Here is a 26088-nt window from a genome sequence, read left to right on the forward strand (position 1 = left end):
TCTCTCCACTTTCCTTCAGCGCACGCACATAAAAACAAGCAAGTAATTTTATATCATTTTCATTCTATTCATTCATAGAAATTAAAGTCTAAATAATGCCAGTCACATAACAAAACATGATTTTACAAAAATAATTCCCTGCAGTCAAGCCTGCAAGGATTTCTAGATGTCTTTCAGCAGCTCCCCTCCCTCCCTCCCTCCCCGTTACCTTCGTGGCCAAGTCAAAATGATCTACCAACAATAAAATTTTAAAAACACAAAGCACATTGTACGCAGAGAAAATGTTAATTATCATTTATATTCCGCGGGTTTTCAGAGGTCAAGGCAGATGACTTTATACAATGTCACCTCAGTAACAACTATACAAAAATAGACAAATATACCCCCTCCCTTTTTATTAAACCGCGATAGCGTTTTTTAGCGCAGGGAGCTGCGCTGAATGCCCCACGCTGCTCTCGACGCTCCCTGTGCTAAAAACTGCTATTGCAGTTTAGTAAAAGGGGCCCATAGTGCAAAATATAGACAGCATATATAAATTCTCAAAACGGACACATTTTGATCACTAAATTGAAAATAAAATCATTTTTCCTAGCTTTATGTTTGGTAATTTCATCAGTCTCTGGTTGCACTTTATTCTTCTGCCTGTGTATCCAATATTTCTTTCCTTCTTTCAGCCTGTATGCTTCCTCTCCTCCAGACTTCATTCCCTCTCCCAACTTTTTCTTTGTTTCATCCTGTCCCCTTCTTTTTTTCTCTCTCCATGCCCCCTTTCTTTCTGTATGTCTGTCTTTCTCTCTCTTTCCCCATGCCCCATGTTTTTCTTTCTTTCACCCTGCCCCCTTTCTTTCTTTCTGGATCCCTGGCTCCCCCCCTTTCTTTCTCCCTTCCCTCCCCCATGCCACCGCTGCTACCACCACCATGCTGCCATCACTGCCGGGGAAAGGCTGGCACTGGCCATCGGAAACAGGCCGGCGCCAAATTTGCCCTCCTTCTTTTCCCGCGGGCCGACCAACTCTGGCTGCCCGACGTCAATTCTAACGTCAGAGAGGGCGTTCCGGGCCAGCCAGGCAGCGATTGGCTGGCCCAAAACGTCCTCTCCGACGTCAGAATTGACGTCGGAGGGCTAGAGTTGCTCGGCTCGGGGAAGAGAAGCAGCAGGGAGGGAGAATTTGGCGCCGGCTTCTTTCTTTCCCCGGCGGCAGCCTATTCCCCGGTAAGTGGCCAGCTGAACACCCCCTCGGGCCTTGCACCTGGGGTGGACCTCCCCCCCACCCCCCCTTGGTACGCCACTGCAACTTTAGAGAGTGCCCTCTTGTTCTCCCTACCTTGGAGAGGGTGAACAATCTGACCTTATCTACTAAGTCTATCTCCTTCAGTACCTTGAATGTTTTGATCATATCCCCTCTCAATCTCCTCTGTTCGAGGGACAAGAGGCCCAGTTTCTCTAATCTTTCGCTGTACGGTAGCTCCTCCAGCCCCTTAACCATCTTAGTCGCTCTTCTCTGGACCCTTTCGAGTAGTACCGTGTCCTTCTTCATGTACGGCGACCAGTGCTGGACGCAGTACTCCAGGTGAGGGTGTACCATGGCCCGGTACAGCGGCATGATAACCTTCTCTGATCTGTTCGTGATCCCCTTCTTTATCATTCCTAGAATTCTGTTTACCCTTTTAGCTGCCGCTGCATATTGTGTGGATGGCTTCATTGACTTGTCGATCAGAACTTCCAAGTCCCTTTCCTGGGAGGTCTCTCCAAGTACCGCCCTGGACATCCTGTATTCTTGCATGAGATTTTTGTTACCGACATGCATCACTTTACACTTATCCACGTTGAACCTCATCTGCCATGTCGATGCCCATTCCTCGAGCTTGATTATGTCACGTTGCAGATCTTCGCAATCCCCCTGCATCTTTACTACTCTGAATAACTTTGTATCATCTGCAAATTTAATTACCTCGCTCGTTGTATCTATGTCCAGATCATTTATAAAGATGTTAAAGAGCATGGGTCCAAGCACTGAGCCCTGTGGCACCCCACTGGTGACGCTCTTCCAGTCCAAGTATTGTCCATTTACCCCTACTCTCTGTTTCCTATGCTCCAGCCAGTTTTTAATCCACGTATTTCACCCTCAATTCCATGGCTTGCAATTTTCTGAAGTAGTCGTTCATGCGGAACCTTGTCGAACGCCTTCTGAAAATCCAGATATACAATGTCGACCGGATCGCCCTTGTCTATCTGTCTGTTTACTCCCTCAAAGAAGTGCAGCAAGTTCGTCAAACACGATCTGCCTTTGCTAAAACCATGCTGACTGGTCCTCATCAGCCCGTGTCCATCAAGGTGATCAATGATGCTGTCCTTTATCAGTGACTCTACCATCTTTCCTGGTTCCGAGGTCAGACTCACCGGTCTGTAGTTCCCCGGATCTCCCCTCGAACCTTTCTTGAATATCAGTGTAACATTCGCTACCTTCCAGTCTTCCGGAATCTTTCCCAATTTGATCGACAGATTGGCTATTAGTTGAAGCAGTTCAACTATGGCCCCTTTCAGTTCCTTGATGGCCCTCGGATGGATGCCATCCAGTCCCGGGTATTTATCGCTCTTAAGCCTATCAATCTGCCTACATAACTCCTCTAGACTGACCGTCAATCCTGTCAGCTTTCTGTCTTCATTTCCAGCATATAGCCTGATGGGTTCCGGTATGCTGTGTACATCTTCATTAAATACAGATTCAAAAAATGTGTTCAGTTTGTCAGCGATTGCTTTGTCCTCCTTTAGTGCTTCCTTATTCCATGGTCATCCAACGGTCCCACCACTTTGTTTGCGGGTCGTTTCCCCTTAATATATCGAAAGAACGGCTTGAAGTTCTTCACCTCCTTGGCTATTTTTTCCTCGTAGTCTCTTTTGGCCCCTTTTACCGCCTTATGGCACCTGCGTTGATGTTGTTTGTGCTTGTTCCAGTTTTCATCCGTTTTTGACCTTTTCCATTCCTTAAATGAAGTTTTCTTGTCTCTGATCGCTTCCTTCACCTCTACAGTGAGCCACGCCGGTTCTTTGTTCTTTTTCCTCTTGGATCCCTTGTTGATACATGGTATATATAGATTTTGCGCCTCGGTGACTGTGTCCTTAAAAAGGGACCAAGCTTGCTCTAGCGTTTTTACAGTGCTTATCCTCTTCTTAATCTTCTTCCCTACCATGAGTTTCATCCCTTCATAATTCCCTTTTCAGAAGTTCAGTGCCGTAGCTGTCGTTTTGGACCGATGTTTCTCCCCTGCATCCAGATCAAAGCGGATCATATTGTGATCGCTGCTTCCCAGCGTCCCTTCTACATCTTGTGCTGGTCCTCGCAGGTCATTTAGAATTAAGTCCAGAATTGCATTTCCTCTAGTATTTTCCTTGACAAGTTGTTCCAGGAAGCAATCGCCTACAGCATCCAAGAACTTGGTCTCTCTTCTGGTGCAAACCTCCTACCATTTTCAATGCCTTTCTCTGCACCACTTTAAGTTTTCTTATGTCCTTTGCTAGATATGGCATTTCAATGCCTCCATGAGCTAAATCCACTAAAGTCAGTGATCGTACCTAAACTGGTTTTGACTGGTTTAATGACGATTGGATTTGCTGACCCGATGCACAAAACAGCTCACCACTTGGTTTTGTGCATAATCGCTCATTCTCTGATCCAGCCATGCAAATAAGGTCATTAATATTGAAATGCCATGTAAACTAGCAGGGCAATTGATAAGAACATAAGAATTGCCACTGCTGGGTCAGACCAGTGGGCCATCGTGCCCAGCAGTCTGCTCATGCGGTGGCCCTTAGGTCAAAGACCAGTGCTCTGAGTCTAGCCTTACCTATGTACATTACATTACATTCCATTAGTGATTTCTATTCCGCCATTACCTTGCAGTTCAAGGCGGATTACATTCAAACTAAAAACAAGAATTACATTCAAAATTTGAAAGAATAGAATAAGCGATGATATAAAATTTTTAAGGTAATAAAAAAAAAAAGTTGGGTAAAGAGTTACCAACTGGAAGTAGAAGATAAGAATGGGGTGAATTATGTGGTTTTAGATAACATTAGGTAAATAGAAGAATATTAGAGAGTACTAAGGGTATAGAGAGTGTTGGATGTTGGGTTGGGATTAGTCATTTTGGTTCAGCAGGAACTTGTCTAACTCTGTCTTGAATCCCTGGAGGGTGTTTTCCCTTATAACAGCCTCTGGAAGAGTATTCCAGTTTTCTACCACTCTCTGGGTGAAGAAGAACTTCCTTACGTTTGTACGGAATCTATCCCCTCTTGTTCTCTCTACCTTGGAGAGGGTGAACAACCTGTCTTTATCTGCTAAGTCTATTCCCTTCATTATCTTGAATGTTTCGATCATGTCCCCTCTCAGTCTCTAACATGGCTTCTCAATGCATAAAAAAATTATCACTTTTAGTGATCCGAAAAAAGCGACTTGTCAACACCAGTCACTTACCTGTCCTACCAATACAAATTAATATTCAAGATTGGATTATTTTGTAAACCGATTTGATCTTATTTGATGTTATTTGTAGTTTAAGTGGTATACAGAGTTGTAATAAACAAAATAAATGGTGCCCAGCCTACCAGGATTTAGCCTGGTCCCAACTAGAAATCAGACTTTTGTTTTGTAGATCCTGGTCAGGGAACTCTAACTGAAGAGTTTAGTTGGTGTCCAGGACAATTGGAAGAGAGACCAGGGTTACATAGGATTTGGTTTGAGAAGAGAACCAGGACAGGACCCCAGCTATGCATGTTCCCCCCACTGTATCTTCACAGCCTCCCGACTAGTGCTGCCCAATTCAGGGGGGAAAAAAAATTTGATTTGATTTGGCCTATTGAAACAATTTTTCAATTTGATTTTCCTGCCCAATCGGGCATTTTTTTTGTTGTTTTCAACTGTCCTGGCGGGTTTATTTTGTAGCCTTTTCACCCATCCCACCCCCCTTTGCCCTTTCCAAATCCACGCTAGTGCTGCATTTCTCTGGGCCAGAGCACACTGGTGCCCTCTACAGGAGTCCCTCCTCTCTCGATGGTCTCCATAGCATCATCCCCATCAGACACTGCTCCATTAGACGAAACCTGTTTGCAGCAATCTGTGCTGGTGTCTTCAAGGGGAGGCTCTCCGCTAGGTCAAGCCTCTTTGGAACACAGAGTGGAATGCTCTTATGATGATGCCAGCCTGTCAGGCTGGGGTGCTCACGGCAGGGACCACTCCATTCAGCAGTGGATTACACGTGAAAGGCATTGGTCAATGAATTGTTTGGAGCTTTGGGCTATTTGGCTGTCTTTACTCGCTCTGAAAAGGAAAGCAGTGTGAATGTTCTCAACAATGCCACAGCGGTGACATATCTCAATCATCTAAGGGGCACATGAAGTGCTCCCATGGGCCAAGAAACTTGCATGCTGTTTCAATGGGCGGAGTTACATCTTCAGTCTCTTTTGATGGCACATGTGGCCGGTGCCAACACTGTTCAGACAAACTTCTTCAGTTCTGAATCACCTGCTTTCTGTCTTGGTTATTCTGTTTCAGTTATTCTAGCCCGTTGACAGATCCTGTGGGGAGTTTTCAAATTTATTTGAGTATGCACATTATCAAAGGCTGTCTTATGTGAGTGCTTGTTGCACAAAGCAGGTTAGTTCTACATTGTTCCTCAAATGTTTTTATTTCTATGTTGCCTTTGTCCCTGTTTATTACTTGTTTTCATGCTTGCAGGGCAGACCAGTTCACAAATTGTTTATGTTGCTGGGGAGCTACTCCAGTACCCACTTTCTTGTCTTGAATTTGTTCAGGTGTGTTGCTTGGCTTTGGGGAGAAACATGTGCTCAGAAACGTGTTTGGATTTCTGCAACTCCCGGATTGCGGGAGGGCATTGAACACATAGCGTACAGAATCCTCCAGGATCTAACAGAAGATTATTGAAGGTGAAAACCTAATCTTCCATTATCTCCCCATGCCCCATCTCTCCCTGCCCTTCACCCTATATACAACATTTATCCCTCTCTCTTCTCCATGCAAGTCTCCCTCCCCTCCACAATTTGCAGGATTTCTCCCTTTCTACCTCTTTGTTTCCTCTCTCCACCCCAACATTTCTTCCTCTCTCCCATGTGCAACAGCTTTCCTCCCCTCTCACCCATTCCCCTGTGCAGCAGCTTTCCATCATTCCTTCCCATCTCCCTGTGCAATAGCACCCCACTGACCCTCCCACTGTGATATCTGACATACTCCAGGCCTCCTCAAGCAGCAACAGTAGTATGACGGAAGCTGGCATTGAAAAAGCAGTGCAGTAAACAGGCTGCTCATAGCCTGTCCCACCAGGGCTTCCCTCTGCTGCATCATTAGTGACATCACTGATGATGTGTCAGAGGGAAGCCCTGGCGGGGCAGGCCATAAGCAGCCCACTCAGAGTGTTGCTGCTGCTTTAGGAGGCCTAGAGGTATGTCAGACAATGAATCACTTTACCGAAGTGAATCGGCCAACACTGCTTAGATTTTAAGCGGTTTATACATGTTTAAAATAAATAGATAAATAAATACATACTCCTGACCCTGCCCACTTTAACAAAATGCCCCACCTGGCTGCCTCATGTTGCCTTTAGTAAGAGGAAAAGCAGTGTCCCTAGTGGCAATAAATACGAGGGCTCCATGTTATTTTGACATTGACTAAAGTGAACTTCAATCCTGTATCCCTAATGTGACCATATGTCCCGTTTTGAACAGGATCGTCCCATTTTTAGATCGTTTGTTCCGTTGTCCCCACACACAGCTTTGGAATGCCAAAATGTCCCGTTTTCAGAAAGAAGCTGTGTGTGGGAACAATGGGACTGGCGATCGTGGAGCCCGGGATTCTTTTGGGTGGATGGGAGGTTAGCAAGAGAGTCCAGCTTCCCCAACGCCAATGCAGCAACAGATCAGGCGAGTGCAGCGACTGCACAAGTCTTCCCCCACCCTCCCCCAGACGTCAATTCTGACGTCAGAGAGGAAGTTCCGGGCCAGCTTTCCTCTCCAACGTCAGAATTGACGTCGTGGGGGGGGGGGGGGGGGCGGCTTATGCAGTCATTGCATGCACCTGGCCTGTTGCTGTGTCAGCGGCAGTGGCTTGGAGTCGGTGACTTGGGGGGGGGGGGGAGGGCAGGGAGAGAGAAAGAAAGATGAAAGGATGCACAGTCAGAAAGAAGTACAACCAGAGACTCATGAAATCAACAGACAACAAAGTAGAAAACATGATTTTATTTTAAATTTAGTGATCAAAATATGTTAGTTTTGAGAATTTATATCTGCTATCTATATTTTGCACTATATTTAACGGGTTCTGGGGGGGTTCCTGTCCCATTTTGAGGGAAAAATGAACAGTCACGTTATGTATCCCTGCTTGGAAGTCAGTCTTTCTTGTAAAAACAATCAGATACAACACTTCGCCCTATAATTTTTTAATCCAAAGTTGTCAATCCCGTCACCTTCAAATCACACGAGCAGGACGCAGTCACGTGTAGAGAACGGTTCCGCTGCACATTTAAAAGTGAGGGCTGACGTTTCATATACCTACCGTAGGGCGGCGTTTTTTTAATGCCCAAATCAAAGATGGCGTCGCTTTCCCCATGTTATAGCACGAGACGATGGCTGCCGCGAACTTCTCATTGGATCACGAAATTCTCTCCCCTCTTCTGGGTTAAAGTAGAAGGTTCCTGTTTGCCGGAAGCGCTCTGCGATTGGTCTACGGAAAGAGTATTTATAGACGTCACATCGGCGCGAGGCCCTCTTTTCTTTCCATACCGAGCGAGAGCTCCATACGGCGTTGGCTTTTTTTTGTGAGTGCAGGAGGAGTGGTGGTGGTTTTTAATTGGTTCTTGTTGTTTTTCTAGATCTAGTAGTCTTAGCTACGGTGCTTTGACTAATTTTGAATGTTTTTTTAAAGTGTTTTGAAAAAGACAAAGTCCTTCGCGTCCGGTTTATTTGATACGGTCTCTTTTTACAAAGCGATTCGACTGCGGCAAATGCACCGAAGCCCGTTCCTGTGGACTACGGCGCATTTGCCGCGGGAGAATCGCTGCCAAGGCTTTGTAAAAGGGACCCTTAGTGATTTATGGGAAGAAACATTATCCACAGCTTCCCTTAAACAAGCAAAAAAAAAAAAACCCCTGATGCTCGTAGGTGGCACTGATGGGCTTCTGGCTTTGTGGGGTTTTCGGATAGGCCCAGCGGTCAGCGTGGTGTGATGACGTCAGGCTGGGGGAGGAGAGTTCGGATTGTGGTTTCGGCCATTGTCTTCCAGTGTCTGTTGTGCTCCGTTCTCTCCCACACACAATGCTTCGTTGAGTGTGAAATACAACTTGCAGCTTATTATTTTTTTGCATCTAAAATCCATGCTCCGTGAATTAAAAAACAATCTTTAATAATTGCAATCACATGATCAAACATCTTGATTGTATGTAATGGTATTTTTTAATTGCCGTCACACAGTAGCGTTGCTGAATATCCCTTCCTATCTCGGATGTGAACTGAATAGAAGTGATACTCAACCCACTAGCTTAACTAATTGGGTAGCAGACTGAATATTGGGGGGGGGAGGGGTGTAATTATGTGCATCCGTGCAACCCTTCCCCTCGAGAAGCTCCTTTTGCAAGAGCATCCATCTCATCCTGAAGACCCTCTTCACAAATCTTAGATACTAGGGTGGTGTAGGTTCAGATAGACACTCCCAGAGAAATCCTCTTGATCTTTGCAATTGGTGGCTCCAAGTTAAAAACTGGCTGTAACTAGTAGTGGTAGTTTCATGGTACTATTGGGTCAGGTCACAGCTGTCATCTTGAACTCAGAACAGCATGGGCAAGAGTGACAGGACATTTTTTTTTTGTTTGTTTGGGGTTTTTTGCCTATCCTATCCTAGACTGCCAAGGCATCCTTAAGGTAGGCTGGGGAAGAGGGGTTATAGGATTGTCTTCAAGTATGAAGTGAATGTTTCTTAGGAGGGGGGGCAAGCCTCAGCAGGGAATGGATATGCTCCCATTACCTCTTATGATAAGAATTAAAATTAACATTAATGCTTACAAGGTGCTTGTAAATCACATGCATTATTGGTGATTAATTAACAGCCCTATTAACATAGCTAATGACTAGGGGAGTAGTAGTGAACATAGAGAAACAGTGTGGCAAGGAAGGCCTGGGATATACCCAGGAATCCTCTCTATTTGACATAAAAAGAAGCACCTGGCACCTATTTAGACTAACCAATTTAAAGCATCAGCTTTAGAGGAACAGACTACACTTGTCCTCATCCTAGCACTGTCATCTTTATCAAATGGGGTGATATTTTGGGTTTAGTTCATTCCCTTTCTTTTTCCAGTTGTAGTTCAAGATGAGTTAAGTTTGGGTACTTGTGTCTATTTTCCTGCTCTCGGATATCTTGGGGAGAGGCAGACTGGATGGGCCATTTGGCTTTTATTTGCTGTCATGTTTCTTATAGTCTATGTAGCTGAAATATTGGAGGGTTAAGTAATTTGCTCAAGATGAGGTGCTAGAATGTGATTTCAACTAGCTGCTGTAACAGATTACTCAAACTACGAGAATAAAACAGCAAACTAGATGGACTTATAGCTGTCTTGATGATTGACATACTTGATGAATTTATCTGGCCAGGTTCACACTTTGCCATCTTTTGAACCTGCTCCTGACTTTATACTCTGCCTTCCCCCCATCCCCTGTGTCACACACACACACACTGGATTTTGTGCTCATTATAACTATTCTTCCTGTTTTTGTTGTTTTGTTTTAGCCTTTGAAATCTTTATCACTTTTTTGAGTCCCAGAAGATTGCAGGGTTATCTTGTGGTTAGAAACAAGGATGTAGTATTAAATCTGCTCATCTGACTTGCTGCTTTGGAAGTCTCACTGCCACGTGAAACTCAAGACAGTTTCTTTCCTAGTGTGTGACCAAGGATTGTTTCTCCTGGATTTTTGCATCAGGACTAGTGTGTGACCAAGGATTGTTTCTCCTGGATTTTTGCATCAGGACAAAGGGGTATACTGTACATCTGGAGAGGAAAAATTGTGACATTGGATCTACATGAATATTAATTCAAGCTACACCTTGTATAATATAATAGGCTACTGTCTTCAGTTGGCTTTCAACTTAGATACAGGGCTTTGGCTTAAATGCATAAGGGGTGGTGAGAAGGGATTGCTAGAGCTGTGAGGAAAAGATGTCGGAACACACAGCAGTGGACGATCCAAAGCAAACTTCAGTAGCAGCATAATGTGAATTGCATAGACTTGACATTGACAGTGTTTCAGCAATTCTGCCTTTGTTGAGAGTCTCTCAACAGAATAAATGTACGATAATATTTGTAGGTGATGTTGCAATTCACATTTGTAAATCTTGTAGTTATGAAAATCCGCTGACAAGTGTCACAAGAGAAAGAGCCGTCATGTGCACCGTTGCAGTGGATTTTCATAACTGCTTTAAGGTTTACGAATGTGAATTGCAACACCACTTACAAAATATACAGTAAATTTATTCTGTTGAGAGACTTGACAAAGGTAGAATTGCCGAAACACTGTCAGTATCGAGTCTATGCAACTCACATCTTGCTGCTACTTAATAAAGGTTACTTTGGATCATCCACTGCTGTGTGTTCAACATCTTTCCTCACAACGCTTGTATCTGGACTGCTGTCCCCATCATAGAGGTCTGTCTAGTTATTCTCTTCATTGAGAAGGGATTGATGTCAGTTGTGGTGAAATCTAGTTGATGGTAGTTTCTGTAGAGATTTGAAGGCTTGAGAATGAGGTCACTGCATTATTGACTTCAGTTGAGTTCTGCACACTGTTAGAGCTTGGAGATGAGGTTGGTCCTCCAGCCAGTGAACTCTTAAGTGTAGGAAGTGTGCTATAATAACATGGCTGGATTTTTGCTAACACCACAAGGACCATGATGGTCCAGTGAGTGGTGTATGATGGTAATTCATGCTACAGTTTCAGGCTATGGAGAATATGAGAAATCTAAAACAATGTGTTTGTAATATTTCCATGTTTTACTTTTTTCAGGGTCTACTCTGCTTTGTGTTTCTGGAAAGAGCTATCAGATTATTAATTTTGCACAAATTTTGTCTGGCCTTTGAACTCTCCACCCATATTTCCCTTTGCCAGGACATCTGTGATAGAAAAGATGGGCTGAACGTTTTAAGATTGTTGGGTATGGGTGGCATGGGAGTAGTCTGGTGAAATTGGCCATGGGTACCATGTTGAGTATGCATGTCCTAATTTTGCTAGCATTGTTCCTTCACTCCTCTGTACTGCACTGGTTAGCACTTTGGTATACATCTGTAGTGCTGATATTAATGGACTTGCATAAGAGTACTGTATATAAGTAGGAAGTTGGTGGTACCCTAGAAATAGTAGTAATTTTTTTGTGAGTTTAGTAATACAGGTGTGTGACAGCACTGGAAAGTAGTCATTTATCCACATTGTAACGGCATCGTAATATTCCTTCACATGTCTTGGCTCTGGTTTAGGGGGAAACAACTGCTGTGATAGTTCAGTTTCTATGCACAATTAACCTTTGTTCTAGTTCAATAGGAACATCAGTCTTGGACCAGTGGGTTTATTATGCACCTTCATCTGTGGAGGGAGGAGTGTAGAGCCTTGTTTGCATTTTTCTGCTCCACCTCCTTTCTCACTGGGCTGTCTTATACTCTTCAGTTATTCTTTCTCAGTGTGAGGTGGTAGGAGCCTATTTGTTCTCGTGGTTCTTTCTCTTTCTTTTTATCATAATTTTATCATCTGTTCAAGAAGCTTTTTGGTGCTGTAGAGGCTCCTGGTCTCAGGACATCTCTAGCTGCGGGAGACCACAGCCTTTCAGGTTAGAAGTCTGTAGCCAAGGGGCAGACTGCTTTGCAGTGCACTCACTTGGCGGGCCTGCACTAACAATCCGGGAGCTCAGGTTCTGTTCACATTGGGCTTGAGTGCAGGCTGAACTGCTCCATGGCAGTTCTCCAGGATCGGGGCAGACTGTTTCTCCCCCTGGTATGCAAGTTTCGGTGGGTGTTAAGATCTCTGTCCTACTGAGAAGGACTGAGAGGCAGTTGGAAGAAGCAAGCAGTCTGGTTTCTAGGATTGCCTTAGGCAGCTCCTATACACCATGGCACATTGAGTACAGGGCTGATAATCCATAAACAAAATCAGGGGAGGGAGGATTTTCTTAGCCACCAGACCCTATATTCTAGAGAATGCATTCTCAGGAGGCATTCAACACCATCATAAGTCGCGGGGGGGAGGGGTGTCGGAAAATCTCATGGTATCAGCGTCCAGCAAAAAAGCAGCTCGGTTCTTTAGCTGAAGATATTAGCCACAAAGTGACAGCTTTGACGCTCTGGTGCAACCATAGCCCTGGAAGGGGCTGCTGTATGCCTTCCCTCTATAACCCATGATTAGACAGTCCTGTGAAGACTCTGCCTAACGGGGACTGGTAGCCCTGGTGACGTCAGCCTGGCTGAGAGGGCTGTGGTATTTGGATCTGGTCTATGTGGGCCAACAAAGGAATGACCCACGGAAGAGTAACAAACCAAGGAGAAGTGAGATTGGACAATGGATCTTCAATGAAGAGCCAGGAGAATGAATAAGTAAATCGGTTTATTATATGAAGTCCACGAAAGTTCAGATCTGACACAGCACTATGTTTCAGCATACAAAACGCCTGCCTCAGGGATCACAAACACGCTGGGTAAAACCTCATACACAAAACAAACCCACACCACTTGAGTGCTCAGCATTCATCCACAAAGGCTATTTGGAAGTAGTCATTGCCACTCGCCTGATTTCCAAGAAGCACACAACACTGTCAAGCCTACACAAAGGCCTGGAAGAGTTTCCAAAGCTGGTATGCACAACAGAACGAGGATCTGGTGCTTGCACTTCTTCAAGAAAGGCTTGAAAAAGGCCTAACGGTGGGCTCTCTGAGTAAAAAATTGCAGGTCTCTATACTTCTACAGAATTTTACAGGGTAGATGTAGTGGCAAAATTGGATATTGCTTTCAGAGCTTCTGTTGTCAGCAGGTTCACCTGTCTTGCCCTAGATTCCAAGGACTGCTTTGATACATCCCTCTGGTTCAAGACTTGACATTTTTATTGAACTAGAAAGGAAGATTACTATATGTATCTACCTTGTTCCTGAGATAGGAACTTCAGTCTTGAAGCCTGCCCTGTCAGATGATTCTTGACCTTTCATTCTGTCTCAGATTTCTGTGTAGCTCTGGACAGTTTGCTTCTTCTCCTTAGCCTCTAGCAAGAGCTGAGATAAAAGCTCACCTATCTGAAGAAACTGTTAGTGCAGGCTCCAATCAAGTAGGTGGCCTGTGTTCCATGTCATTATGGGTTATAAAGTATCATCATTTTGGTTTTTTTTTCCTAATTTATTTATAGGACAATGAAGTACAAATTAGTAAAGATGTACAACAGTGTAAAGAATACCCAGTAATAAAAATATCAAGATCATAGGTGAAGCCTGTTTTTGCACCTTGCACACGTCACACATAACTAACGTTAGTGAACTAAGATATCCTCTTTGTCCCTACTACCCTCATAAGTGTTCATTATTAACGTTATATGTTCTGTTAAGAGTAGAAGAGCAAACAAGTCTCCCTCCCTGCTTTGTTACGAGCTGAGAGAGGACAGGACAGCCCAGGGAGAAGGGAGGAAGAGAAGAAAAATGCAAATGAGGCTCTACACACACACACACACACCCTGCGGGTGAAGGTGCATAAACCCAAAGGCTCAAGACTGATGTTTCTATCTCTTCAAAAGAAGATTAACAAGGCAAGTACATAATCTTCCTTTCTTTCTTTAGGAATTCCTAAAATGGTGCTAGTTCTGATAGGGCCATTTGCCCACTGTGAGCTGGATTTCAGTATCACCTCCTTGTCAACACAGCAGTTTTCAGTCGATTAGTTTTGGGGTTTTTTTTCTAAGGATTATTCCAGACATTCATATTCCTAACAGAATAAGACTGTAGTTTTGACTGATCTTTGACTTTCAATCAACTTGTATGGCTTACATGTTTCAGCATAATTTGAAATGCCAATACAATAATTCCAGTGCTGTTTGACAGTTCTTACTGTTCTTGTTGGTTTTGCAGGTTACCCGTCGTTGCTTTAAAGGGAAACATTCACAATGTCCGGAGGTCTCGAGGTCCTGCAGATGAAGGAGGAGGATGTCCTCAAGTTCCTTGCTGCTGGAACCCACTTAGGAGGCACTAACCTTGATTTCCAAATGGAACAGTATATCTACAAAAGGAAAAGTGATGGTGTGTGATGGGAGGGCAAGAAGCATGACAAAAAAAAAACACACCACTAAGCCAGTTAGTTATGAAAGGATAGGGTAGAATACAGAGCAGTCAAAGGGAGGGTGAAAATTTCCACCACAAAAATTTTGTAAGATGTAATAATGCATGCACAGATGTTTATATTTTTCTTTGTTGGGGGAGGGTGGGACTGCAATAGTGGGGACTGGAAGCCTGAATGAGGTAGGGAATGTTTGAGCTTGTCTGAGGGTTATTTTGTGAGATGGATACCTTGGGGATAGAGGTTTGAGAATTGAGACTGGCAATGTGAGTCTAAAGCACATGGTCAAAGCTCACTCAGCATTTGGCCAGGGGTTTTGAGTGTCTGAAGAGTCCTGTAGCAAATGCATGACATTCTGTTAACACTTAGGTTTTGAAGTATATTTTGGCCACAAATGAAGCATTATCTTCCAAAGGACTGCAGTGTATTCTAGTCTCTTTGCAAATTGTCTATATAATTTAAAAATCCACTAAGCAGAGCCAGGAAAGTGATACTTTTTTTGGCTTGGGATTTCCTTAGACTTGTTGCAGTTGAGCTAGAAGTCCATTGTAAAGTGATACTGCTGTGATGATCATACCTAGCTATATAATTGTCCCCTATTTATATCTGTCCTACAGCAGCTCCCCCATAGAGGGAGCACAAACTTTGACTCCAGAATGCAGATAACTTATTCCCAACTGCCATTGAGTGGTTGCTTGTGTGCACGTCCTGTAAAGTATACCTAGCCAGCCTAGAAATAGTAGACCTGACCTGTAATATTGCTATTCCTTAGGTTTTGGCCAGGTACTAGTGACCTGGATGGTTCACGGTCGTAAGTGAGCGGGACAAAGCCACGCTGACATTAGAGAGCAGACAATTGAGTGCAAGACTCCAGCACACTGCCGTAAAAGTTAATTTTAAAGAGCTCTGACAGGAAGTGTGAGGGGGAACCCCCCCAGTTTACTTAATAGTGTTTGCGCTGCTGTTGGAGGAGAGGAGTTTGGGGAGTTGGAACCCCCTATTATAGTGGAAACAACTTTTCCCTATTTTTTAGGGGAAGTTAAGTTTTCTGTATAATGTGGGGAGTTGTACCCCCACACCCCCCTCACACACACCCTCATAGCTCTTTTAAATATGGCGGCGCACTGGAGTCTTGCGCTCAATTGTCTGCTCTCTAATGTCGATGCGGCTTTGTCCCGCACATTTTTGTCCTGTCAGCACCTGGATTGGCCACCGTGAGAACAGGCTACTAGGCTTGATGGACCATTAGTCTGATCCAGTAAGGCTATTCTTATGTTCTTATGACCTGGGAATTATACCCAGGTCATTGCATGGCAGTGTTCACTATCACTCCTCCAGATGAGTAAGTCTTGCAAGCTGCTTAACCAGAATCCTAGTTCTGTACTGGATCTTGAAGAGGGTTCTATGGACCATGGCACTAGGCCCAAAGCAAACCTAAGCAAACCACGACTGCATGAATGGAGAAAGGCTGAGTTTTAGGGGTTATTGATGATGAATATTTGATCCAAAGGAGAAATAAACAGAGCTAGTTGACATTGGATTTAGGATAAGGGGTGTGGGTGGGAGTGGGGAATTAAGGAGCAGAATATTAATTTTTAAGGGCTTTTTTTTTTTTTTTTTTTTTGAGGGGGGAGGGAATTCTATTGAGTTTGATAGGAGCCAGGTTTTGGTTGAGGAACCTTGATTAGATGGTATTCTGGTACATTTTTTTTCCTTAGCTGATGCTTGGTGAATAACTTCTGTTCTGAAAAGCAATGTCTCAAATAGATTCTATAATGAAAAGAATGAGCGAGTGGCAAGTAAATCTTTTTCCCTACTTCCTAAAGAATATTAACTGGCATCCGTTACCTAAATATTCCCTAAAATGAGCCCCACTTTGAAGATTAGACAGAATTGTCTTGTGTGTGCGCAAATAAGGCTGCTGCTTGAGTATTCCTGATTGGTGAGGGTGGTGACGCCTGCAGTTATGCTTCTGATCACTTCTCACTGACTCGTAGGTATTTACATCATCAACCTGAAGCGCACCTGGGAGAAGCTGCTTCTAGCTGCCCGTGCTATTGTTTCCATAGAGAACCCAGCAGATGTGTGTGTTATCTCTTCCAGGAACACTGGGCAGGTAAGGTTTGGGCTGCTATAGTAATCCCTTGCCTTCAGAGTACACAGGGTGCTTGAAAAGGATAGGAAAACCAGAAGGATATCTCCATGACGAGCAAAGTCAAACACAAAGTCATGAAGAGATGCTGTCAACCAGGGTGTATTCTGTCTAGCAGAAGTCTTTATTCATTTGGACTCCACACGGCTAGTGTTTCGGCACACGAGTACCTTTTTCAAGGATAGGAAGCATGATTCTTAATGTTGGGGCTACAGAAAGTAATTGTAGAAAAGAGTAAATGTTCTGGAGGATTTGGGTTTTCAGTCTACTTTTAAACAAGGGGAAGGGATGTGACGGACAAATTCAGGTAGTTTATTCCAGGCAGCTAGATTAAAGGAACAAAATCTGGAATTGGCGATGGAGGAGAAAGGAAAAGCAGATAATCTGAGGAATAGAGTTCTCGGGGAAGTGTATAAGGAGAGATAGAAGAGATACTGAGGGGCTGTGGCATGAACAGACTTGTAGGTTAGGAATAGGAGTTTGAATTGTTTGCAGAGATGGATAGGGAGCCAGTGATGTAATTTGAGGAGAAAGGTAAAATGAGTGTAGTGAGCTTGTTGCACGTTTCTGGGTCTCACTGCGTCTTTGTCAGAAACCTGCAACAAGCACAGTGCCAGCTGCGGAAACCCTGAGAGAACATCTAACCCAGGCAAAGCTCATTGACTGGGACCCGTGAAGAGTGAATAAAAAAAAATCACCAAATAGAGATATTAGAACGGCAAGAGACACACTGATCAGTGTCTTCGCTGTGCCATGGTGTCACATGATCCATCAAGATAAATCCTTTTTAAAAGACTTCTAAATTTCAAGTAAGTTGATTCAAGACGTACTATATTTGGAAGAGAATTCCAGAGGGATGGTGAAACACAGAAAACTAGTTAATTCATAATGAACTGCGTGAACAGAAGGAATTTGAAGATTGATAATGAAGGGAATAGACTTAGTAGATAAAGACAGGTTGTTCACCCTCTCCAAGGTAGAGAGAACAAGAGGGCGCACTCTAAAGTTAAAAGGGGATAGATTCCGTACAAACTTAAGGAAGTTCTTCACCCAGAGAGTGGTAGAAAACAGAACGCTCTTCCGGAGGCAGTACCTTGAATGTTTCGATCATGTCCCCTCTCAGTCTCCTCTGTTTGAGGGAGAAGAGGCCCAGTTTCTCTAATCTTTCGCTGTAAGGCAACTCCTCCAGCCCCTTAACCATTTTAGTTGCTCTTCTCTGGACCCTTTTGAGTAGTACCGTGTCCTTCATGTATGGCAACCAGTGCTGGATGCAGTACTCCAGGTGAGGGCGCACCATGGCCCGGTACAGTGGCATGATAACCCTCTCCAATCTGTTCGTGATCCCCAGGTGTCTTAGGTTTTGCACTTTGAGGAGGAAGCTAAGGACCCCTCCTCGAGTTATGGACCCTCTGCTTCAGGGTATCTGGCATCCCATTCCTTTCCTATGCATCAGGATATTCAGGATGTGGTGCATGCACAGTGGAAGACTCGGCGCGCATTTTCGCTTGGTGCAGTACATGGCCAGGCTTTATCCCATTCCTGATAGGGATACCTTTAAGTCTCCTGTAGTTGATTTGGTGGTATCTGTTATCGTTGTAGGCATAATGTACCAGTTGAGGACGGTTCAGCCCTGAAGGACTCTCAGGACCATAAGACAAAGAGTCTTTTCTTGTACATAGTTTTGTCGTGACTGCCTTGGCTGTCCATGCAGTGATTATGTGACAGTGATCAGATCCTTGACCAAGAGGTGGCTAAGATTGAGCTTGGCGCTTTATATTTCTCTGATGCCATGTATGTTGTGGGCATCAGACAAGTCCATGGCCCTCAAAGTAGCTACTCACCGTACCCTATGACTTCAGGGTTGGTCGGAAGATGCGGCCTCTTAAGTCTAAGCTCAGTAAATTTCCTTTTCGGGGTGCTTTCCTCTTTGGGGAGGAGTTGGATAAGCTTGTTCAGGCCTTGAGTGACTCTTTAAGGTGCATCGGCTTCTGGAGGACTGACCTCGTAAGGTAGAGCCATCTGTGGGCATTTGCGTGATTTTCATAGGTACTGCCCTGACCTAGGCTTGGCCCCCTTTCCTTCCAGAGATCACTTTTTTTTTCCCCCCAGTGCATGCAGCTCTTTCGGGGAGCCTGTCGAGGGGACTCCACCCGTTGTTCCTTCTCCACCCGTCTTGTCCAGTGACTCGCTGTGGGTCCTTCCCCCCGGTTCCGGTGGGAGCCTAGTTATGGGAGTTTTACTGGGGGTGGGCCGAGATTACAACAGATCAGTGGAGTCCTAGATGTGATTTAGGATGGCTGTGCTCTAGAATTTTACTGGCCCTTACCAGCTACCAGATCGTTTCCTTTCTTCTCGTCAAGCAACTTGGAAGAAGCAGGCGTTTTGTCAGACGCTGCAAAGGTTGCTGGACCTCAGAGCGGTTGTCCCGGTGCTTCCTCGGGAGATGCACCGGGAGGTATTCCATTTACTCTGGGTGCCCAAAAAAAGGGGTAGTTTCAGCCCATTTGGATCTGAAAGGTGTCAACGGGGCACTCCTGATTACATCTTTTTGCATGGAAACCCTGAAGTATGTAATTCTTGCAATTTTGGAAGAGCACCATTTTTGTGCTTTCTTTTGGTCTGGCTACGGCATCGTGGACTTGCACCAAAATTATGGTAGTGGTGGTGGCGGCCTTGCACAAGGAGGGCATTCTGGTTCATTATCTGAATGACTGGTTGATTTGAATGAAGTCTTTTTCAGGAGAACTCTCGGGTCATGACTTGGGTTGTGGAGTTTCTATAGTAGTTAGTCTGAGTGGTAAACCTGTCCAAGAGCCAGTTGACTCCATCTCAGCACTTGGACTATCTCTGAGTTCTCTTCGACACCAGCTTGAGGGAGACTATTCCTTCACAAGTCCTGGGTGTTGAAATTGCAGTCACAGATTTCGCTCCCTGATGGATTGTTGTTGCTCTTGGACGCAGGATTTTCTGCAGGTCTTGGGGTCGATGATGGCCTCACTGGAGGTAGTCAGGTGGGCTCAGGCTCACATGTTCCCTTTCAGTATGTGCTTCTTCATAATATTTGTGGAAAGGGAGGGTGGGAAAGGGTTTAATTTATATATTGAAGATGATACTAGAAAATAAATTCAAGTGATATGTATGAATCAATTGACGTATTATTGTACACTTGATGTAAGATGTAAAAATGAATAAAGAATTGGGAAAAAAAAGTATGTGCTTCTTCAGTGGTGGTCACCGCAGATTCACAATCTGTACTCTCCTGTCCCTCTTCGAGGGTTAGTTCGTCGCAACCTGCGCTGTTGGCTATAGTCTTCCAATATGGTTCAGGGTGTGAGTCTAGATCAGCCCCACTGGACAGTGCTTATTACAGACACCATTCTCCTTGGTTGGGGAGCTCAATGCCTCTGTTGCTCAGCTCATGTCAACTGGTCACCGGTGGAAATGTCATGGTCAATCAATGTTCTGGAGACCAGAGCCATTTGGTTGGAGTTGGTAGCTTTCCAGTCATTGCTGGAGGGCAAGTTGGTTTGGATTCTCTGACAATGCTATGGCGGTGGCTTATGACAATTGTCGGGGGAGCCAAGAGTCATCTGGTGGCGCAGGAAGCATCTTTGCTCATGGAATGGGCAGAGGCTCATCTCCTGGACATTTTGGCTTCCCACATAGCGAGAATGGACAATGTCCAGGCGGACTTCCTCAGTCGTCATTTGCTGGATCCTGGTGAGTGGTGTCTTGGGCTGGAAGCCTTCGAGGTAATTGTTCAGTCATGGGGCCAGCCGGTCAAGGACTTCATGGCCATGAGGGTCATCGCCAAAGTACAGAGGTTCTTCTGTCAGCGCAGGGATTGCCATGCCGAGGATTTGGATGCTCTGGTGTAGGCTTGGATGATGGACAGCTTGCTGTATATTTTTCCTCCGTGGCCACTAGTGGCAGAGTAGTTCTTCGCAACAGCTTGATCTCCACTCTCTTAGGTTCTCAGAGACTTTCCACCTCTTGGGCTTATGTGCACATTTATTCAGGAATGGGGCTTTACTGGGTCCTTCCTCTGGGTTCAGATTGTAGCCTTGTCTTTTGGTGGTCTGTTACATGGTCGGCGTTTGGCCTCTTCTCCGGATATGATTCGTTTCTTGAGAATGGCAAAATTGCTCCAACCTCCCATTCGTCCTTAAGTTCCTGGTTAGGATCTCAATCTGGTTCTTTCTGTGGTTAATCTGTCCTCCTTATGAGCCTCTTGATTCCTGCATGTTGAAGGACCTTACTCTTAAGGCTATGTTCCTGGTAGCCATTACTGTACTTCTGTGAAGCATGTTTCTGCACTGCAGGACTTTTCGTGTAGGCCTCCCTTCCTGGAGTTCTGTAAGGAAGCAGGTTGTGCTGCAGCCGGTTCCCCCCCCCTCTTTCTTCCAAAAGTTGTTTCGCCTTTTCATGTCAACCATTCTGTTGCCGTTCCGATCTTGGGTAGTTGGGAGGGCTCTTTGGAGCAGAGACAGTTGAACAAATTGGATGTCCTTAGGGTCCTTCATACTTCTATTCAGTGGACCCAGGAGTTCTGGCAGTTAGATCATCTTTTTGTTCTGTTGGGTCCTCGTAAAAGGGCCGGTGTTTCCAAGTCTATAATTGTGCGCTGGATCAAGTAGGCTATCGCTTCGGCATATCTTCTTCAAAAGAAACCTGTTCCAGATTTTCTCAAAGCTCATTCCACTTAGGGTCAGGCAGTTTCTTGAGTTGTCTTCTCTTGTGCCTCTGGATATCTGTAAAGCTGTGGTTTGGTTTTCTCTCCTTTTCTCTCCATTCTTTTGTTCGCCACTACCGTGTGGACATTCAGGTGTGTTGGGACGCAGTGTTCAGTGAGTGTGTTCTTGTGGCAGCCCTTCGGGGGACCCACCCATGATGAGTACTGCTTTTGTATATCCCATCTGTTCTGTGCCAGTCTAGAACGCGAAAGGAGAAATTAAGTTCTTAACTGCTAATTTTCTTTCCTTTAGTTCCTACAGACCCTGCCCTGTCATTTTAATATGTATTTTTCGCGAAGAATACGGGTTTTTTTCTGCAATATTTTGTCTAGGTTAGAGTGGCGTTTGGTTTGGCTGGTTTAGCTGACAAACTGTGGGGACGTTTTGAAGGTTCTTGTTCTAATCGGTGTCTGATCTGGACACTTACCGACTCTACTCACACATGAAGATGGTAAAGTATGTTTCAGCCTAGTTAAGTGTCTGCTTGGCTATTCATCAGACTGATTGTAGATAAGGACTGCACAGCCCATTTGTACTACTGCCAAAAGTCAATATGCGTCATACTCCACTTGCTGGCAGAGGAATCTAAACCATACATTCTGTGCTGGTTTGGAGAGACTAAAAGAGAAAATTAGCAGGTAAGAACCTAATTTCTCCTTCCATTACATGAAATGGATCTCATGTATTCATTGTTGAAATCGGAAAACCAGACTAACCTGCATTATTTAAGTTGTGCCTTAAGCTGGGACATTAGATCATTTGTTATTCTATTGTCCATTGATTCTTGCTTTTTGGAAATCAATATGGGGTCAAATAAATTGTATGTTGGATAATCCAGTGGTATTATCGTATGATACTGTACTGTTTAGCATGTCAATGAGGGCCAAGAACCAAATATCTAATAACAGGCTTCTACATATGACAGGGGTTGCCATACAACAGATTACGAATAATTGGAAAAACTGGGAGAGATTGAATTACAGTTTCTGGTGGAACTCTGTCACATTTATAAAATGGAAAGGACAATAGCCACATAACAGGGGAATTTTAGGAGATTTGGGAACCATTAACAAAATATTGTAATGATTGAATATTATTTTTCTCCTTAAACATGTATGTCCAAGGTGGGGAGAGGGGGGTATTTTGGTTTGAATATTAAAGTAAGGTATAAAAGAATGGGGTTTATGGTAGGTTTTCTTGATTTTAAAGGATGTTTTTGATTAGGGGGAGGGGGGATAAATTATGATATGGATTTTAACATATCTGAGTTGTATCTGAGTAAGTTTTTAAAAAATGAATAAAGAATTGGAAAAAAAAATTATGCCTTTCTGACCTAAATTATCCCTCTGGTCTGGTAGAGATGATTTAAAATAGTGGCCGATTATCTAAATTCTTCTGAATGATCTGAGCAATGGTCAACAAAGTAGCTATTTGAAGGTAGCTTATATGCCTTGGGTCATGCCAGTATAACCACAGAGTCTTTGGGCTACTTTGTAGACTACCCAATTCATAAGCACCATATTCACTAAATGTATCAGTCTACTAAAGAGTCCTTACCCCTATCTGTACTGTTAGAATTATCCTTTCACATCACCAATTTTTATAATCTTTTGTATGCTCTCAATAGCGTGCTGTGCTGAAGTTTGCGTCTGCCTCTGGTGCCACTCCAATTGCTGGCCGCTTCACCCCTGGCACCTTCACAAACCAGATTCAGGCTGCTTTCAGGGAACCCCGTCTGCTAGTGGTCACAGACCCTCGTGCAGACCATCAACCACTGACGGAGGCCTCGTATGTCAACATCCCCACTATCGCTCTGTGCAACACAGACTCTCCTTTGCGCTATGTGGATATTGCCATCCCCTGCAACAATAAGGTAAGGAACATAGGAAGTCTATCAACCCACCTCAAAACTCACTTGTGTGAAATGTTAACTGCTGCAGAAATGCTCTGTAATCCAAATTTTTCAAGGTGAAAATGGAGGGAGGAGAAGAGTGTCAAAAGCTGAAAGAGCTGAACCATGCAGATTTTTCTCCGTTACTTTTCAGTTTTTTAGCTTGCTGTTGAAAAGCTAATGGGATTCAGACAACTTTTTTTATCTGTGGGTCTACTCGTATCAAATTCACTGGACTCTGGTTGATTAAAATGTGCTGCCAAGAGTGTGTATTAAGTCTCAGATACCAACATTGGGTGTTTTTTATGCCTTGCTTGAAAACCTTCAGGATATGTCCCAGAAATTTGTTGGGGTTTTTTTCCAAATTATTTGAGTTAATTTTTAGATCTAGATCAGTGTTTCAGTTTTTGTATAGTGTTTAGAGATCAATTTGATACTTGTAGAGCGAGTTGATTTTGGTTTTGTTTCATGTTTTTAATATTATAAACAACTTTATTATTTTGTGGTAAGTGGTGTATTGAGTCAAAAGTCAATACCTGGGCAGTCTGTCTCTGCAGGAAAAGGCAGGCGCCAGAGACTTCCCATAAGAAATTCTAATTCAACATGAGTTTAACATGTGAGGTATAGAATCAGTTTTTCACCATATTTGAAGAATATACAACAATATGTAGTGAGCAGTTGGTACTTGTATTACTCCAGGTGCATGGAAATGGTCTTGGTCTGGATGTGGCGTTAAGATCAGCTCTCAAAACTTGAGGCAAAAAATTCCAATTAAGTCAGGGGAGAGTCACATATTGTTAGAATTTAAATTTCTGTATTAAAATGCATCCTCGGTGCATGATAATGCAGTACTGAATGCAGAATCCTCTTTACAGGCATGCATTCTTTCTTTGCTAATACTGTATCTACTTAAAGATGGTGGTAATCATCTAATCGGGCGTTCAGAGCGCACTTAATATCAATGGATGCTTGTCTTAAAAGTTTGACCCCCCCCTCATGCCACCTTGGGTCATATGTTCTGGATTTGTCCCACCATATTGACCTTTTGACGTCAGCTCCTCCAGTGGATTGGCTGCCTTTGGAAACTGTACTTAAACCCTACACCCTAGCTCTTTATTTTCTTTGACTTTTTCCAATGGTTCCGTGGTGCTCAGGTTGTACTGCATTTACACATAAAGCGATTTATGTGGGCATTAAGATGATCTTACAAAGTTAGTTGACACCGCTTGCACCCACCTTAGCTCATTGGTGGATTTTGATGATCCAGTTGGCCGGATTGGATTGTCAGGCTGTTGGACCCTTGGACTCCAGAAAGGTGAATTTATATCTACACTGTTGGCTACCTTTTTGTACTACTTTGACACACGGGGCACGTAGTCGTTTGTTGAATTGAACATATCTTTTTTGTTTTGGTTTGACAATTGCTGTTCTGGGGTGGAGGGTATGTTCTGTGTTTATTGGTTGAAAAATTTAATAAAAAATGATTGAAACAAACAAAAAAAAAAGATGGTAGTACTGTAATTAGTTTTACTTGAGTAGTCTTAGTGTGGTTGGGACAGGCACTCCATGTAGCTGTGCTTGGAAGTCAGACAGGCCGGAAACCAGGGGTGGGGGGGAGTTTTTTGTTTTTTTTTTAATTATAATTTTGAATACTTACAATCTAATATAATAAAACGCTAGGCCGCGCATGCGCACTGCCTATGTGTGCTCCGGTTTTCTGTGAGCTGTAGCAACACACAGGAAGTGCGCATGCGCGGCTTATGGTCTGTCCTGCTCCCTGTTGAAAGACATGCGCACTCGCACCGCGTGTTCGCACACCAGAAAAACTTCCCTGCTCTCCACCTCACAATACGGCTGCTTCCCTCTCTCTCCATTTGCCTTTGAGACCATCTGCGACAGGCCCCGCAGCCTCCCTCCTCTGAATGTTGTTTCCCCCGATTATCCAGCCCTCCCCCCCAAACATTTCCTGTTTCCAGCGAGGCGGCCCGCGTCAGAGGGGACGGGGTATCGAAGCGTGAGCGAGCTGCAGAAGTGGTGTTGGTGGTGGACGGCCTCGGGTATGAGTTAGGATGGTGGGGTGGGGAGGGGAGGCCTGTGAGCGAGCGTGCGCGCACAGGGAGGAGACGGGAAGAGATGCGCTGGATTGGTAATGGTTGCTCTCCGTCCCGTCCCGGCTCCAGCAGCGTGACAGTTTTCAAACAGGCGCGCGATTCTTTCTAAGCGGAACCACCAGCTTTAACGGCGCTGACTCCCGACTACAGCCTCCAACAGAAGGCTGCTTCCCTTTGCATACGGCCGCTGGCAGGTCTCGCACGCAGCATCCAATGGGTGCCAGCCACGGGTCGGGCAGCACCAGAGGGGGGAATCAGGAGAGACGAGCATCAGAAGGTGGAAGAGAGGCAAGGTAGAAGAAAATCAGAGGAGGAGAGAAGCAGAGAGAGAGAGGACAAAGAGGAGGGGATGGTGAAGGAGGAAGAGAACAGAAAAGGAAAGCATAGGAGGAGTATTAGAGAGGGAGAGGAGAGGACAGTTTGCTAGCCTGAGAAACTCCCTAACTCCTTATGCCGCTGCACAGGGAAATGGGGGAAAAATGACAGACAGACAGCGGGAGGGAGGGAGACAGAAAGAAAAAAAGACACAGGGGCAGAGAGAGGGACAGAAAGACAGACAGAGAAAGGGGGCCAGAGAGAGAGTCAGCGGGAGAAGGAAAGGGGGCTGCTTTGGGGGGGAGGGGTGTGCTTGGAGCAAACAGCTTTGCTCTTGGGGGGGGAAGACAAAAGGGGCCATGGAGACACAGGGAGAGGGATAGGGGGCTGCTTTGGGGGGGAGGGGTGTGCTGGGGGGACACAGAAGGGGCCATGGAGAGATAGGGAAAGGGGACTGCTTTGGGGGGAGGTATGCTGGGGACAGACAGCTTTGCTCTGGGGGGGAAGACAGAAGAGGGCCATGGAGAGACATTT

The 26088-nt window shown here is 44.6% G+C and overlaps 1 protein-coding gene and 1 non-coding gene across 3 annotated transcripts in view; both read left to right on the forward strand.

Annotated features, from left to right (window-relative positions):
- Positions 1 to 7676: 7676 nt before the first annotated feature.
- Positions 7677 to 26088, forward strand: part of RPSA (ribosomal protein SA) — a 47291-nt gene continuing 28879 nt past the window's right edge. Inside the window, exons 1-4 of one of the 2 annotated variants that reach the window (XM_033935137.1) lie at positions 7677 to 7827; positions 14148 to 14315; positions 16350 to 16468; positions 22865 to 23110. In XM_033935137.1, coding sequence (XP_033791028.1) covers positions 14183 to 14315; positions 16350 to 16468; positions 22865 to 23110 — 498 coding nt within the window. In that variant the 5' untranslated portion in view covers positions 7677 to 7827; positions 14148 to 14182. The remainder of the gene's footprint in view (positions 7828 to 14147; positions 14316 to 16349; positions 16469 to 22864; positions 23111 to 26088) is intronic. The other variant, XM_033935136.1, reaches the window with a different exon arrangement.
- On the forward strand, positions 10834 to 10992 carry LOC117356149. Its single transcript, XR_004538580.1, has one exon. It is a non-coding gene; the product is annotated as a small nucleolar RNA SNORA62/SNORA6 family (small nucleolar RNA).

The sequence above is a fragment of the Geotrypetes seraphini genome, chromosome 2 (genome assembly GCF_902459505.1).
Source record: "Geotrypetes seraphini chromosome 2, aGeoSer1.1, whole genome shotgun sequence".
In the NCBI taxonomy this organism is placed as follows: Eukaryota; Metazoa; Chordata; class Amphibia; order Gymnophiona; family Dermophiidae; genus Geotrypetes; species Geotrypetes seraphini.